At 36.6% G+C, this 18036-nt stretch overlaps 1 protein-coding gene across 1 annotated transcript; it reads left to right on the forward strand.

Annotated features, from left to right (window-relative positions):
* Positions 1–466: 466 nt before the first annotated feature.
* Positions 467–12073, forward strand: LOC121727612 (protein O-mannosyltransferase 1). The gene is made up of 9 exons (XM_042115540.1): positions 467–692; positions 861–1042; positions 5727–6028; positions 6417–6579; positions 6729–7043; positions 8462–8744; positions 8997–9264; positions 9766–9983; positions 11454–12073. Exons 1-9 carry the CDS (start codon positions 573–575, stop codon positions 11943–11945), a joined length of 2343 nt encoding a protein of 780 aa, XP_041971474.1. The 5' UTR covers positions 467–572; the 3' UTR covers positions 11946–12073.
* The last annotated feature ends 5963 nt before the right edge of the window (positions 12074–18036 follow it).

Genomic DNA, 18036 nt, shown 5'->3' on the forward strand with positions numbered 1-18036 from the left:
ACATAATAACTAATTATAAGTATGATTTGTTCTATGTTACAATGAAGTAAAAAATAAAACGCCATCTGTTGAATCGTATTAGAACTAAAATGTTCATTGCATCGATATATTTCTGGATTTTTTATAATATTATACATAAAATATATTTAAGATTTTTGATATATTATTTTAATACACATCCAAGAGCCAGGAACATTGAAAACTTTTTGTTCCGCCTGCGGGACTCGAACCCAGGACCCCTGGGATGAGCGCTGGCCACGCGCAATGTGAATTAATTTTCATCGATATTTTCATGGAAATAAGATATTTTAAGAGCGCACTGTTTACACATTCGTGTTCGTCATTCGCCTCGCTATTCGTGCGAATGTATAAATGCGGTATAACACTTGAAACTTCAAAGTCAGTCAAACTTCAAAGTCAATCGACTCTACCACTTCTACCAGACTTTATTAAGTACCTACCAATCCTTCATTTTTCGGAATTTGCAATTAATTTTATGTAATGAATAAACAGTGACTAGGTATTGACTAATTTACACTAAAATCAATCTGTTTAACAATTCCTTTTGCACAATGGGAAGTAAAAATCGTTTAAATAAAGGAAAACAAAATGAGGTCAATATCAATACATCAAATAATTTTGAAAAAAATACAGAAATAACAGAGAAACGTACAAGCGAAGATAGAGAAATGGTAAATATAAATGAATACGATAACAATTTTAAATAATACATTCTATAAAATTACAAGTTTTATTTTATTAGTCGAAACTGGAATGAAATGTAGTTTTGATAAAGTTTCGAGATTCTTATTTTTGTGTTAGTAATTTAATTAAATTATTATTTACTTTCAAATTTAAAGGGTGATGGAGCACCAGCAGAGTGTGAACTTAAAGAACACAGTGAAGTGACAAATTTAAGATTAGAAGGCAAACCTATTCAAAGCTACTATTTGAATATAAAAATTGATGTAGTCCTTATAGCACTACTCTTATTAGCCCTTTGTACCAGACTTTACAATTTAAGTGAGCCTCATTATATTGTGTAAGTAAACATTAATTTATTTTATCTTACAAAATTTAACAAATTACAGCTGATCAACCTTTCATTACCACTTAATTGTTACATTTTGCATTACCACGTCTAGGTGGGTGCTATAGAGTGTTTTTCCTTGTTTGTTCCTACTCAAATGCCAACTAGGCTCATCATAAAAATATACTAAAACTATTTTGTATCGTCTCAAATAATATGTAGTTTTAGTTTTAATTAAAAAAAACTATATAGACCTATAAATGGGCATTTCTCTGTAAACTGGGCAACTCATTGTCCCAGGCTGATTTTGTTTAAAAAAATAAATATCGTAAATATTTCGTAAGTAATTTCAAAAATCAATACCCTAATCTACCGCTGCACAACATTAAAAATCCATTAAAATAAACTTTATTATATTAAAAACGTTTTTATAGTTCTTCTAAACCAGTCCCCTGGCATGTCACCAAAGCTGTGTAGTTACTTCAAACTAAATTATTCGGGACAGTATCTATTGGAATTGATGTAATTATTATATTATTAAATCAATATTGTTTGTTTGTTCATGAGACCCATTTATTTTGCATAAATATTATTTTACAATTAAAAAAATAACAATGAAACTTTGTCTTCGCATTTTGGGAACAGTCCCCCTGTCTATATTTTAAATTAGGTGTCACGTAGCCTAAAGGTTAAACAACGCGTTTTCTGCGTATAACGAAACGCAACAAGTCTGAAGTTTGCGCGGTTGCCGCCATGATGGCTCAGACGCCATCTTATTTAGTGGTGTGCGAGCGTCCTTCCGTGGAACCCGCGTTATAACCTCAAAGCCAACAGTCCACTGGTAAGGATTTTTTAAATTTCTATTTATGTATTTTAATGATTCTTTCAAATATTTAAATTGGTACAATAAATGCATATTTCCTATGTGCAGTAAAATAGCATAGTTCAATTACATTTTGTACTACTCTTCAATGAAATCAAATTAAACAGTCCCCTGGCAACAGTCCCCTGTCTCTCTACAAGACAGGGGACTGTTTTTGCACCCAGGGGACTGTCTAAGAGGCAATTCAAGTATTACGTAGGCATTATAGGAAGGGGGGGGGGTCTTTGCTTTGCATATTTTTTTACAAAATGTTTGATATTTATAAGTCATTCTATGTTGAATACAGTGTAAGTAAAGTTTATTTAAAAAATATTCCAAACCTATTACTTAAGTCTACAGACTTATTAATAATTACAAAAAAATACCTATGTAATACTTGCGCAGCCTGTAAAATATACTTGTTATTGCTTTAGATTAGGAAATGGCGCCAAAGAAGAATAAAGCCACTAAAGAAGAGATTCTACAAAAAAAAAGGGAAGCAGAGCGAAAGCGATATGCGAAGATTAAAAACGATCCTCAGAAAAGGGAAGAACTTAGAGAAAAAGAACGTCTTAAGTACCTTAAGAAAAAAGAAAAGGGAACTAGAAAGCTTGTTGAGAATATGACTCCACGAGAACACCGAGACGCTAAAAAGAAATGGAAAGAGCACTGCACCAAGTATCGCAGTAAGAAAAAAGTATTAGCAAACATTACTAACTCATTTATTAAAGAAAATACTCCAGATTCTGACGTATCTGCTTCATGTCAAATGGTAACACCTGAAGTTGCTGAAAGAAATAATAAAAATAAAGAAAAAATGCTTAGATATAAAATTAAAAAGAAAAAAGATGAAGAAATTAAAGAACTGAAGAGGAAAGTATTAAAGTACAAAAAACGTTTATCGCGATTAAAAAAGAGTACAAATCCAAAGCCTACAGATACACCAAATACAAAATTACAAAAAATGGCAGACAATCCAGAATCAAGAAAAGATCTTGTAAAAAAAGCTCTTTTCGGTGAAGTACTAAAACAACAAATAGAAGATAATTTTTCAGAGATGAAGACCGTAAAAGAAAAAAGACTTTTAACAAAAATGGTTACTGGAAAGATAGTTGATAAATATAAGTTATGGCGAATGAAAAACACAGGTGTGATAAGCTACAAAAGAATAAAAAAGGCAAAAATAGGTCATCGACTGGAAAGAAGAAAGAAAATTTCCGATAAATGTGTAAGAGCAGTTGTTAATTTCTATGAAGATGATTCTAATAGTAGGCTAGGCGCTGGAAAGAAGGAATTTATAACAAGAAAATCAGAACGAAAACAAAAGCGATACATGCTTGACTCATTACTAGGGTTGTACGAAAAATTCAAACTAGAGAAGAGAAATTTTACACTAAGTTATCAAACTTTTTGCAAACTGCGACCTTTTTGGATTGTCATGCCCAAAGTTGATAAACGTGATACTTGTTTGTGTATAAACCACGCAAACATAGACTTAAAAGTATCTGCTTTATTCAATGCAAAAATTTTAAATTATAACAGCTATCAGAAATTGCTTCAGGAACTATGTTGTGACCGCTATAATGAGAAATGTTTGTCGAGAGACTGTCAAAAGTGTTTTAATAATAATCCTTTTTATAAAGAATTTAATAACATGAGACGTATCAGTTATAAGAAATGGATATCTGAAAAAGCCGACTTCATAGACCCAAAATCCAAAAAGACTCGTCGAGTAACCAAATACGTTAAGAAATCCTTCGATGTGAAACCGCGCGATCTCATTATAGAATTGCAAGATGAGCTAGAGACATTTCTTCGTCACGAAAGAAATATTGTACATCAGTTCAGTGCAATAAAAAAACTTAAAAGTATGCTGACTGAAGAAGATGCTCTCATTCACATGGATTTTTCTGAGAATTATATAACTAAATATTCTCAAGAAATTCAAGCTTTTCACTTTGGCGGTTCACGCACACAAATTAGTTTGCACACGGTTGTAGTATACTTGAAAGACACAACAAAATCTTACTGCACAATTTCTACGAATGTTTCTCATTCTCCAGCTGCTATTTGGGCTCACCTTAATCCAATTTTTAATGCTTTGCCACCTCAAATTAAACACCTGCATTTTTTGAGTGATGGTCCAGTTACTCAGTACAGAAATAAAACCATGTTTTACATTATGGCGACGAAAATATCAAAGAGATTTCCATATGTGCAAAATTTTACTTGGAACTATACGGAAAGTGGCCATGGTAAAGGCGCTCCAGACGGCGTTGGAGCTACCTGCAAGAGGACTGCAGATGCCCTGGTCGCTACTGGAGGTGATGTCGAGAATCTGGAAAAATTTGTAGAAGCCATTGAAAAGAGATGTCCTGCAATTAGTTTGAGCATTATACCAGATGAAGCAATTGAAGAAATGAGCACTGAAATCGATCGAGAAGTAACCAAAATGAAAACTTTCGTTGGCACCCTCAAAGTCCATCAAGTCACTGGAAAATTCTTTAATCCAACAGGAATAAAATCAAATTCTACTGAAATAGTGATGAAAACTTTAAGCTGTTTTTGCGACAATGATTATTGTGTGCACTTTAATATCGGAAAAATAATTTATGAAGACAAGCCAAAACTTAATGTAGAAGATGTGTACACTGATTCAGAATCTGACAATGAGGCTGGACCTAGTTCTGCTGTAGTACAACCATTCAAAACTGGAGATTATATTGTTGTGAAATTGCTTAGCAAAACAAATATGGAATATAGATATGTGAGCATAATTGACAAGATTGATGAAGAAGATGGCGAAATCCGGGTCACATTCCTAAAGCTCTGTGATAATAAAGGCCAATTATTTAGATACGATGCTGATGATGTGTCAGACATTACAATGGACCAAGTGGTACAAAAGCTGTCTAATCCAAACATAGTTTTAAAAGGCAATAGAATATTTTATAAGTTTGATTTACCTGTAGATGTTTTCGAGAAAAAATAAGACTTTAAGTACAATTTTTATTATTTTGCTATATTTTAGAAATTACTAAATATTTTTGAGACTGATTCTGTAGTGTAAGTTTAATTCAAAGTACTGAAAGTATTTTCAAATATGTGATTTAATAAAGTAAATATTAAGATTACAGTGCTAAGTACAATGTTACAGAAAGATAGTTGATTCTTTATTTCTCAGTTACTTAATTCTTAAGCTCCAAAGTTTATGATACTAATAAAACGTTTAATTTCACTACTAAAATTGTATATTTTATTTAAGTTCACAGTCCCCTGGCTTTGGCAACAGTCCCCTGTTTATTTGTTTCAGAAAATACTTAATATTTCCTAAAGTAATGGGAATATTTGTGGTTCATCTTCTGTATATTAATATATAGGCAAATACTTACTTCCTAAAGAAAGTTTATTATATTATGAGCAAAAAAGTAGCTGAGACAGTTTCATTGCATGAGTTGCCCAGTTTACAGAGAAACGCCCAAATATATTTTCTCAAATCTATCTTAGATACAAATTATTCTACTTATTTATTACTCTATGTTAGTACTAATCATCCAGTGGCATAACTATAATAGGGTGGCAGGGCTGGCGAAATGCCACAGGCCCCGACCCAAAAGGTCCCCGACCCGAGAGGCTGAGTGGTCAGTACATTGTTTAATTATATTTTTACTAATAGGGCCCCATCAATTTGCCACGGCCGACGGGCCCTGGATGTTATAGTTACACCACCATAATCATCAAAATATTTTGTAGACCTATTTAATGGAACTTTTTAAATAGAGCTTGATTAAAAATTTTATTAAAACTATTTATATAAATTTTGCTTCTTTTTAGGTTTGATGAATTACACTATGGGAGGTATGTTTCGCTATATACCAAGGGTGTTTTCTTTTTTGACGCCCATCCACCTTTGGGCAAGCAGTTGCTTTACTTAGCAGGCCGAGCTGCTGGATATGATGGAAACTTTACCTTTGATAGAATTGGATCACCCTACAATGAAGGAGTGCCAGTAAAAGCATTAAGACTTTTACCTGCCATTAGCGGAAGTTTAATAGTCCCGCTAACTTATCAGTTAATGTTAGAATTTAATACATTTCAATGGACTGCAATATTAGCAGCTCTGCTGGTTTTATTTGGTGAGTAAATGTTAAATATAGCTTTATATTTAACAAATAGAAGATTTTTCTCCTATAATTAACTTCTACATAGAAGTTTATCCTCTAAATTCTAAAACCTTTCAGAGAAACTAAAAATTTGTCATATTATTATGATTATTGCTAGATAACAAATAGAAAAACCTATAAATTTGTGTACAAATAATTTTTCAAATTGTACAAATAATTTTTCAAATTGAACAAATAATTTTTCTAATTGTACTTGAAATCATTTTTCTAGTATATTAAAAACCATAAATAACATTTAAGGCAGCTCCAAATACTAAGAAATGCAGATTCTCGTTTCTTGTTTTGTGAAAAGCATATAATATTATGATTTTATTCATTGACAGAAATATCTTTCTTTCAGAAAACTCTTTTTTAACACAATCAAGATTTATGTTGTTAGAGAGCATTCAAATACTGTTTGGTATGTGCGGCATTTACTGTGTAATCAAGAGCACACGAAGCAGAAGTATTTCGGCTGTTTTGTGGCTAGCTTTTGGCGCAATGTCACTTGGTTGTTGTTTCTCGTGAGTTCCAATATTTATTTAAAAATAGAAGTGTAAAGTGTTTTTGTTGAATACACTTACAACACTTTATTACAGTTTTACTTCTATGTGTATGTATATAATATATTAAAATAAAAATTGTTGATATAAACTATTTTTGTCTTTTTCAGAGTGAAATATTCTGGACTGTATACATATTATCTAGCCATATTTTTAGTTGGTAGGCAAATGTGGAAGAAATTGAGCCAGAAAGACTCCTGTTTGTGGCTAACAATATCAACGGTTTGGAGGTTTTTAACCTTCATCATAATACCCCTGAGTGTATATGTTGGTGTATTCTACATTCATTTAGCTATGCTCCCGAAAGCTGGCCCACACGATAGCGTGATGACGAGTGCCTTTCAGGCCACACTACAAGGTGGCCTAGCTAGCATCACTCGAGGCCAACCTTTACACGTCGCCCACGGTTCACAAATAACCCTAAGGTACTCAATATTACTTTTTAATAGTATATTTTTTGTGTACATGACCAATCCGTCACAAAACATCCTTAAAATTATAAGGTAACAATCGTAAAGTGAAAAGTACGCCATTGCATCAATATGACGAATAAAATAGTTAATATATGTATTAAAAAAAAATCAGCTAATACATTAAAAGCGTTTACGCCGTTCACGCTCATTCACTGTCTATATAGTTAGTAGAGGAAAAAATACGATTTACATAGTATTTGTACATAACATCTCTATCTCGATACCTCAACAGAGGTTTTCTTAAATCCCGTTTTAGTATCAGTTTCGAAGCTTAAAATTTAAGAAACCAGCGATAGATCTCATAAAGAAAAAAATAACCTATTGACAAGATCCTAAAGCAAATACTTGAAAAAATATTTCTTTTAAGTATTTATAATGCTATAAGGCTTCTTACAGACGAACGGCACGTGTAGGTGGCACGTGTCGGCGGCAGTCGACGGCAGCCGACGGCAGCTGTTGACAGTTTATGACGCTTGCAGGTGGTCTACCACGACCTTTCCTAAAAGTTAATACTATCATGTTTCCAGAACACTTTGTTGTAAGATTACAATAACATTACCATACTCACTTTTTTAATGTATTTTTACCAAAAAACAGTAAAAAATGTAAAATTAAGATCGCTAGCTTGACGTTAAAGTAATATTGCTTATCTGTCAAACGATGTCGCTTAGTAGAGGTGGTGGTAGGCCCCCAGTTGTGACGTACCGCCTAAAGGTAAGCGTCCACAGGTTGATATCTCATATCGTACGCAACGGACTTCTCGCATCAAACGGATAATTTTTTCACAGTACGTCCGCTGAATCGGCAGCGTACGGATTACCGACAAGCCTAGTAAATTAATGCTCATAATGGTGTGTGGATGGAAAAGTCGAAAGCAGAAATTCTGACTTAGGAACTTTGTTTGGACAAATCTACCTGCATGCCAAATTTCAGCCCGATCCGTCCAGTGGTTTGGGCTGGACGGATCGGGCTGAAATTTGGCATGCAGGTAGATAGGCGTGCCGTCGTCTGCCGTCGACAGCCGCCGACGCGTGGCGCCGACACGTGCCGTTCGTCTGTAAGCGTTCTAAGGAATTTAAATAAACTTTTTTTTACCCATTTATTTAACTGAATGCACACACAACTTGGTACAACTAATATATATTCTGTGACACAACATCACAATAATAGCTTCATATTATAGAACAACACTTTGATTTAAAAAATAGTTTTAAAATATCATTCTTTTGTTATTTTTGTTCTACAAATATTTTAAAACCCATATAAATCGCTGCGCGCAAAGCAATTCAAATAGTCCGCCGCGAGGCTTGTATGGAAACTTGACATTATGCGTAAGCGCTCTTAAGTGAATTTATGTATTTTGACCGTAGGCATTCGCACGGGCGTACTTGCTGGCTGCACTCGCACGCGCACGTGTACCCGGTGCGGTATGCGGACGGGCGCGGCTCGTCGCACCAGCAGCAGGTGACCTGCTACAGTTTCAAGGACGTCAACAACTGGTGGATCGTGAAGCGGCCGGAGCGCGCCGCCCTCGCCGTGGGCTCGCCGCCCGACGTCATCCGGCACGGCGACACCGTCCAGCTGCTGCACGGCATCACCAGCCGCGCTCTTAACTCGCACGACGTCGCCGCACCCGTCTCCCCTCAGTCGCAGGTATATAAAACTTGACTCGAGTGCGACAGGCTTTTGACATCAAGTTAGTCATAAATAAAATGACAATTTTAGGACTGACAGTCAGGAGTGTAAGCTAAGATCAGTATTTACTTATTTAGTAGGAGTATGAGAGCCGTTTATTAATTTCATGAGCGGATTACAGGCCTAAATTTAGAATCAAATCTGCTAAAAGTATCATGTTACGAGTTACGACCACTACAAGCATCGACTATTACACACTGTATGTTTCAGGAAGTCTCTTGCTACATCGACTACAACGTGTCGATGTCGGCGCAGAACTTATGGCGGGTGGAGATCGTGAATCGCGAGGAGGAGCGAGCGACGTGGGACGGTATCCGCTCGCAGGTGCGGCTCGTGCACGCGGGCTCCGGCGCCGCGCTGCGCTACACCGGCCGCCAGCTGCCCGCCTGGGGCTTCCACCAGCACGAGGTGGTCGCCGACCGCGCTCTCGACCACCGCGACGTGCTCTGGAACGTCGAGGAACATCGGTATACTAAAGGTTCGTTGTGTATACAGTTATACACGGGAGTGGAGGAGAGTGTTTTTGAGAACTAATTGAATCACTCATATATAATTATTCTATTGGTCTTGAAAAGGCACATTTTTATGAGTGGAGAATGTGTTTTTGAGAACTGATTATAGTTACTTGTTATCAGGGACCAGCCATACATATATATTTATTCCTCTATGCTTGTTATGCATCATATGCCTGAGCTCACACAGCAACAAAGCACATCGATTTTATATGTATATTGTTCTGTTGGATTTGAACACACATTTTGTACGCAATACATCTCCTGTGAAAACGCAGCCTAGTAATGGACTCGATCATCAGGCTAGAAGCTGTAAAGTTCAGTTATCACAGAAAACATTTTTTAAAGGCGCAAGTCACAAAAGACGATCATTAGTAAAGAATATAAATTAAAAGTTACGAGCTGCCATCACGTTATTCTAAAAACAAAATACTAGAATTTTACGGAAAAAAAATATTTGTTCGCAGCCGAGGACCGACGGGAAAGAGAGAGGGAGCTGGTGAGCGCCGAGATGATACCCACGAGCGTGCCGCAGCTGTCTTTCTGGCAGAAGTTCGTGGAACTGCAGTACAAGATGGCGGCGCACGCGGCGGACGCGCCGCTCGGACACATGTTCGCCAGCGAGCCGCTCGACTGGCCGCTGCTCGTGCGATCCATCGCCTACTGGCTCTCGCCGGATTCCAATGTAAGTTTACTTTATTATAATTGAAAAAAAAAGATTGTGCCAGCTTTCGAGCCGACGGTGATGAATTATTTATAGCTTCACACTCTCGAATCGTGTTAGGAAAAAACTAGATCAAATGAGTCCCCATCTCCTTCTCGTTTGGATGCTATATTGCATTGATTAATGAACATACACAGACAGACAAGACAAAGTCAAAATTATTACACGCCTCTGTTTTCGTCAGGGATTAAAAAGGAACTCGAGTGGCATTCTTAATAGGCATGACGAATATTTTTTTATTGTTGGTAAGTAATTAGTAAAGGACCATTCAAGAATAGAAATATCGGTGAATAAATGACTCTGATAGCTTAAAAGCTCTCAAAATTATCACAATCCAAACCTCACATAAAATATACCTTCCCAAAACGCTCCATACAAAATGTCAGCTAACTATGACGTCACGCCTAGCTAGTACGCATCACGGGAAGATTTTGTTCGATAGCTATATTAATTATTGCGTTTATGAAAGTGGTCTCATAAGAAAAATTGTTATAAATTAGCATTACTTATCGAATGGTAGACAAAAATTGAGAAATTTTATTTAAAAAAATTCGACTTGACTATCCAACTTTGAAGGCTAGTCTGGTTCACAAGTGCCATTTTCCTTAAAACCTGATCTTATGCACCGAAAATTATGATTTTAGGCTTATTCGATTCGGAATACCATCTAGAACATTCTATCAAAATTCCAAGGGGGCTGAAAAAAATGCAAACTAGTTGATGAAGTTGCGCCATATCGCTTAATTGTATTGTGCTGTATTGCGCAATACCTTTAGGTGGTACTAAGTTTTGTGACGTCACATTTTAGATGAACCATCCATAAAGTACGTCACACGATTTTCATTATATTTAGACCCTCTCCTCCTTGTCCCAGGAGGTCACATTTGTGACAGCCCCCGTCCCTACCTAATGTGACGTCACAAATTTGTAATTTAACATTTAAAAACACCTCAAAATAAAGACAAAATGCTCTATAATATTATATCCATTGTGTAACGGTTGTATTAATTATTACTCACTTAACTATTAAGGGTGGGTTGCACCAGAGGCGTGGTTGAAGTTAAAGTTATGGTCAAAGTTATGGTTATAGTTAAGGCTAATTTAACTTTAACCTTAACTTTGACCACAGAATTTGACAGAAGACGTTGCTGGTCCGACAAGGCTTTAAATGAACGTGGGTGGGGGCGCTGCTGGTAAAGAAGAATTGTCAAAAATGGCGTTTTTGTATGATGACAGCGTTAGTTCCTTTTTTCGCCACGTGTATTTAAAGCCTTGTCGAGCTCTATGGTTATGGTTAATTATGGCGTCCATTTTTGACTTTAACCATAGATTTAACATTTTGCATTGTAGTTAAAGTTACAGTTATAGTTGAAGTAAGTTGGTGCAACCCACCCTAAGTAAAGTTAAAAAGTTTTTCTTTTGACATTTCAGGCCCAAGTACATCTTATAGGAAACCTTGTAACTTGGTACTCTGGGACGGTGTCGGTGGTGCTCTACGCCGCATTGCTCGCTTTATACGCAATGCGATCGAGACGTGCTTGTGAAGACTTGCCCAGCTACGCGGCTCAGAAATTCGAAGACGCAGGTTTTGTATTGTTTCTCGGTTACTGGATACACTACTTACCATATTTTTTCATGGACCGTACTCTATTCCTTCATCACTATTTACCCGCCTACATGTTCAAACTACTCTTGTTAGCTTTTGTTATCGATCATATTTTTTTGGTCCTAAATATTCGTCGCAGCACGAGAAGCCTCAATAATGTTTTCCTCGTCGGTGTGTCTGTGTGGATGGCTTATATTCTCATTACGTTCAAGAAATTCTCGATATTAAGTTTCGGGAATAGCGATTTAACTGAAACTGACCTTTTGAGTCTGAGGTGGAAAGATACTTGGGACTTTATACTACACAAAAAAGGCTAATTTAATATCGTAACCTGAAAGTTTTCATAATAAGATAATTAAATCAAGATGCAGCCATAATAAGCTGCTTTATTAGCCATGGTGGGGTCATATTATAAAATACTGCATATTAAGTAAAATAAATAAGACCAGCGGGGCTAAAATGGTCGCTTTGAAGAATCATGACATGAATCATAATATGATTCATTTTTCTAAAATCGAAAAATGCAACTCTGCTTGCAATTCATTTCTGAATTTTTGTACTGATTTGACATTTGTCAGTTTGACAGTTTTGACAATTCATTTGCTAAATTGATTGAGAGGAATTGCTAAATGTATGTTGTAATGTAATTGCTAAATGCCATTTTAGCCCCGCAGCTCAATGAATGGCGCTGTTACGTCGACGGTGGAAAATTTCGGCCCCTGGCCGAGTGTTACTAGTTTCTTTCGAATATATAGAACTGACTGATTGACAGTTGACAGTTTTCGTAGTCGTCGTGGCCCAGACATTGTTAACCAATTTTCAGTTTCCAAAATCAAAAATAGCAACGTTTCCCCCCCGAAAGGAAGAAAACGTATATTTAGGTTTCAGCCGAAGCTTGATTCACCTGTGAGATTACCCCTTAGAATTTTATGTATTTACAGTGTACTCCTTCCCTTAATGCCTATTGTTTCGCTCGCCTTCCACAGCAAGCGCTAGTGAGACGTCGCGCTGTCATCGCCGGTCAGCCATTTTGTCAGTACTCTTTCACTTTCGCCGGCAAGATAGGCAAGTTTTGGTGGATCAAGCTTCGGCTGAAACCTAAATTTCTTTCCTTCGGGGGGAAAACGTTGCTATTTAGGTGTTCGAGCCTTCGCTTGATCCACCTGTGAGATGTGTTTATAATCTGTCGGCGATGACAAGGCGTACTGTGTAGCTGTAGGCAAAGGAAAGTCTTGAAATAAGTAATGCATATTTAATGGAAGAAGAAGAATTATTTATTTGGTATAATCAGCTTTAGTTTGTTTTAAATCAGTCTTTGACAATCTTAATTTACTGATTTACAATCAAGAACTAAATAACTTAGTATAGCAACTATAATGGCACGAATGACTGACTAAGACTATTGTTATAATTTGTACAAATAGGCCTGTTTATTTCTTTAAAAAAAAATTTGAGAAACGTATATTTACTCCGCCATTTTATATTAAGGCTTTGGTTACACCAATTATTAGAGCTATTTATTACTGCTCTAAAGCTACCAGGAGAATCATTAATTTGAGGTCCGAATCCATCCTGCAATGACGGAGCGAGATGCGCTCTTGACACTTCCTCTGGTTGTAATAAATAAACTCGAGAGCATCTCTTTGGCTGCTCGCCTTCGTTGAGTAATAATTATTAATTTTCTTATCCATAATATTGTGTTTAATCTTTCATCATCGTTTGCTACAAATTTCCACCCTGATTGACGGAAATTAGTTGAATCTGTCTTAGGGGGATATTAGATTATCATATATATTGGATCCGAGATCATTGAGTCAATGATATTGGATAATGTAATATAGGCATAATATGATTCATTTCTTCCTTGATCATAGATTTTTGACTTTGCTGAGAGATTGGATCCGATACGGTCATAGAAATAGGTGTTGCCAGTTATTTAATATAAAAAAGAGTTTTTAATTTCTTGTTCGTTAATATGTTTCAAATAATGTAATATTATTATTTTTATATGTAATTGATTGTACCGTTGGTTCTTGGTGGAAATGCATGTTGAACACTAATAAAACAATATTTGCGTGCACTTTTTCCACTATATTAAGAAATTATTAACAAATTACACGACCGGTTTCGAAATTAATCATCTTCAGGTGTACTTAGTGTAGGTAGTTTTACAAAATTAAATATAATCAAAACAAATATTGGGGATGTCAGCATCATGAAATTTTATACCATTTGGTAGAATTTCTCTACCGAATACGACTTTTTTCTACTAATGTTAAAATTAATATTTAGTTGGTTTTAGCTCTTTTATATTGATAAATTAATAACGTTATGTCATATATACAGATGCCATTGTTAAATTTCAAAATTTCAATTACAATATGTCACAAAATTACTATCAAATTATTAAAACATGTCAAAAAATTAATATACACACTGTCAAACTAACTTAATAACTACCTATATAATTGTCAATTAGATCACCAATAATTTAATTCATTTGTCCATAATATTAAAAATTATAAAAATAAAAATAAAAATTATAATATACAGGGTGTAACAAAAATAAGTGATAATACTTTAGGGTGTGTACGTGTTCCTTGTAGAGAGTTCACTGTGAAAGTAACAGCGCTGAAAGACCAAAAAATTTTTTCACTTTTGTATGGGCAAGGGTCCGAGCGTCACGAGTTTCCCCATACAAAAGTGAAAAAAATTTTTGGTCTTTCAGCGCTGCTACTTTCACAGTGAACTCTCTACAAGGAACAGGTACACACCCTAAAGTATTATCACTTATTTTTGTTACACCCTGTATATTATGATCATCAGAGATCGGAATTGGGTGTGTGAAAATACGTAAAGTTTGCAGCGGGACATAATATGGAGCTGTTACAACCACTTAAGTTAAACCGGTTTTGGATTTTACCGGTTCACTTTTGTATTTTTTTTTTAACATATTCCTTACCCTTGAAACACCGAACTATAAACATTTACAAGCTGCTTATACAGTTCTAAATTAATTTTTTAGTCTCAATTTTTCTTTGTCGGCCAAACACAGAATTTTACATGTCTGCAAAATGCTAATGTGGTTTTAATCTTTTTTTGACCTGTATCTTAAATACCTAATGTATTCTATGACAGTGTTAACTCCGTTGAGGTCAAGTAAGCAGGGCAAGTAAAAACGGAGCGACGCCACTAAATTGAATGCTGCGCTTACATGCGCGAAAATGTTCGTTTTCCTTGCATCAATCTGTAGCAAAACTTTTTAACTTAAGATACAGGTCAAAAAAAGATTAAAACCACATTAGCATTTTGCAGACATGTAAAATTCTGTGTTTGGCCGACAAAGAAAAATTGAGACTAAAAAATTAATTTAGAACTACTGGATAACGGCATGCTCGGGAAAAAGATATGTAGACATGGGAAAGAAACTGCCATTACTTTCTTCCGAAGAATCGACTGGGCAACCCCGTGCTAGCTAGGCTGGAGATGGTTTCCCCGTTTTCAGGTCTATCAAATGGCGATGTAGGTCGGCGATTGTTTACGGTGGTTCTAAAGCCCTCTGTTTTAGCTCCGCAACAAAAAACGTTCTTTCCCATTTCGGGGATACTAAGAGATATGTTCCAGTGCTCTTCGCTAGATGACGTAGTACTCTCGGTACTAGCGCTGGAGGAGGGAATAACCACCCCAGGTTGAAATTCCAACGTCTGCTGAAGGCATCGACAAAGACAACTCTGATCCTGGATATTTTCGCTTACATAGGCATCCACTACGGCAGAACGAGCACTTGCAAATATACCTATTGTCGTAGTGCCCCATTTCTTGAATATTCACTCCAGGATTTCTTTGCTTAGGGTCCATTCTGGTTTGGTGAAGTTGCGGTGGGTTGATCGTGCCCGTAACTTTGCCTAAGCGGTGAGTGGAGCACCATGGGGTTTTAGTGGGTAGTTCCTCGGAGAGTCCCACATACCTCGGCCGATGTCCCCAATCCGAAGGGGATGTATAATGCATTTCCCCATGTAAAAAAAAGGGTCCATTCTGGTACTTCTAACGATCTCGCGAGATTGTCAGATTGTATTTCCCGGGGATTTACCGGGCTATGAGGTTTATCCTGTGCCGTTTTGCGAGATTCAAAATTTTTGTTGCCGTTTGAAGTAACGTTTGTGACCTCGTCCCCCCTTGTTTTGTTATATAGGCCAAACTGACTTGTTGTCTGTTTGAACCATAATTGTTTGGTTTTTCAACTCTGGGACGTATGCCCTCATAACCTCTAAAACAGCCCGCAACTCCTTTTGGTTGATGTGCCATCGAATTTGCTCGTTGGTCCATAGACCGTTGTATTGTCTGTTGTTTGCAGTGGCACCCCAGCCTTTTGCTGCCGCGTCGGTTGTTATGAAACGTATGGGACCCTCTGTGTCAATTGGTGAGGGCTGCTTGACGTTCTGAAGCCACCATCTTAGTTTTTGTTTTACAATGTTTGGTAGAGGATATGTTTTGTGACGGTTTGCCATCGGCAGTCTTTTTGCTGCAATTTGTATATTTCTGCAGTGAAGCCTGCAGTGGGACTGTAAAGGCGGCAATATTCATGTTTCCTAGCAGAACTTTTGCCTCCCACCATGTCCATTGATTGTTTTTCAGAATGCGTTTTATTAGAGCGTTGAGTTTTATGATCTTTGAGCCTGGGAAATATTTGATGTTGGACTTGGTATCCCACATTATTCCCAAATACTCGATAGTCCTTATTGGCGTCAGTACTGATTTTTGAATGTTGACACACCAACCCATGTTTTGAAGTTGATTCATAACCCATTGAATTGACCTTGCCTTAAGAGAATGTGGTAATTTGAGTGAATTATTAAAAAGTCGTCCAGATAGACTATTATTCGAATACCCTGTTCTCTGAAAAAATTTGCCACCCAATTAGTTATTTTACCAAATGTGTAAGGTGCCGTTGCCAATCCAAAAGGAAGGCATGTCATTTGGTAGATTGAATCTATATAAACTAGTAAAAGGAATCTCTGATGTGATTTTACAATGGGAATATGAAAATATGCCTGTGATAAATCTAACTTTACCATGTAATCGGAGTCGTTCAGACACAGGAGAATTTTAAAATGGTTTAGCAGCCGAAACTTGGGTGGATTAAGAACTTGATTTAAGAGTTTTAGGTTAAAAATCGGTCGATTTGAGCCATCCGATTTTTTCCTCAAAAACATCGGAGATATGAACCCAGACTTATCATTACACTACATAATGTCTCCACATTTTATCATTTGTCTAAGTGCAACTTTCATTTCGGGAGTATTTTTTATTTTAAATCTTATGCGACTTTTAACGTCTAGCTTAGATAAAGGTGGAGTGAACATCTTAATAAAGGGAATTCTGTAACCAGCCAATATGGATAAAATACTTTTAGGGGCTCCAAGAGATTCCCAAATGTGTAAGTACGAACTTACCTGTCCTGCTTTAAATTAAGTATTTCCGTTGGTTTTCCGGAGGTTACTTTGGGATTAGTGTTTCGTTTTGCAGGAAAGGAGGGCCTTTTTCAGGGATCTTAGAGGTAAATCTTTTATAGGTTCATTCGCATACGCTGACTTATCTTTCAGTTCTGCTCGATAGTTTTGGGTCGAGGATTTGTTTTTAGAGACAAATTTCCTTGGAAAAAAACTTGTTTACACCGCCTTGTTCCATAATAAGGTTACTTAGTTGGGGTTCAGCATAATATAAACGAGTTTCAGACGGCGGTATCGATTGCAGAAGTTCATTTAAAGTCTTGTTAGGGAGCTTGTTGGCGCTACGGCACTGTTGGATAATTTCGGCTCTCTTTCCACATGTATATAGCAGTAAAGCATCAGAGGCACGACGAAAAGGAGACTCCTCCGTCAAGAAATTCTTACTGATATACGCCTTTGTTTCGAGGGACACCCGATTATATATTTCCTGAAACGCTTTTCTCTCTTGTAACAACCCATGTGTTATGGCACCCAGACAAACATTCATTTTTTCCAGTGAAGTCAGCAATTGCCAAGAAGGTGTAACCTTAGCCAGGTAGAGCCAGGTTTTGGTGAAGACGGGCGTTGCTTGAAAGTGTTTTTGTACATCAGCATAACGCACGTTTTGCCACGACTCCTGTCCAAGTCTCTGACACTGGATATCTTGCTTAGCTAAAGTTTTATCCGCTATTCCAATCTTCGCCTCGGACTCTCTGGTCAGCGGAAGAAAGTCTATGAGCTCTTCATTCATTGCTTCGATTCTGGACTAGGAGGTTGATTCTCTTTTTTTAAGATCATCCTGATTTCTTTCAGATTTGAATTCAGAACCAACGATCTGTGGTTCTAAAACTGACCGAACTGGATTTTGGCTATTCAGTTTCTCAAGCATTATGTTTTGCTGTGCGACTAAATTTTGAAG

This window comes from Aricia agestis, chromosome 1, assembly GCF_905147365.1.
Source record: "Aricia agestis chromosome 1, ilAriAges1.1, whole genome shotgun sequence".
NCBI lineage: Eukaryota > Metazoa > Arthropoda > Insecta > Lepidoptera > Lycaenidae > Aricia > Aricia agestis.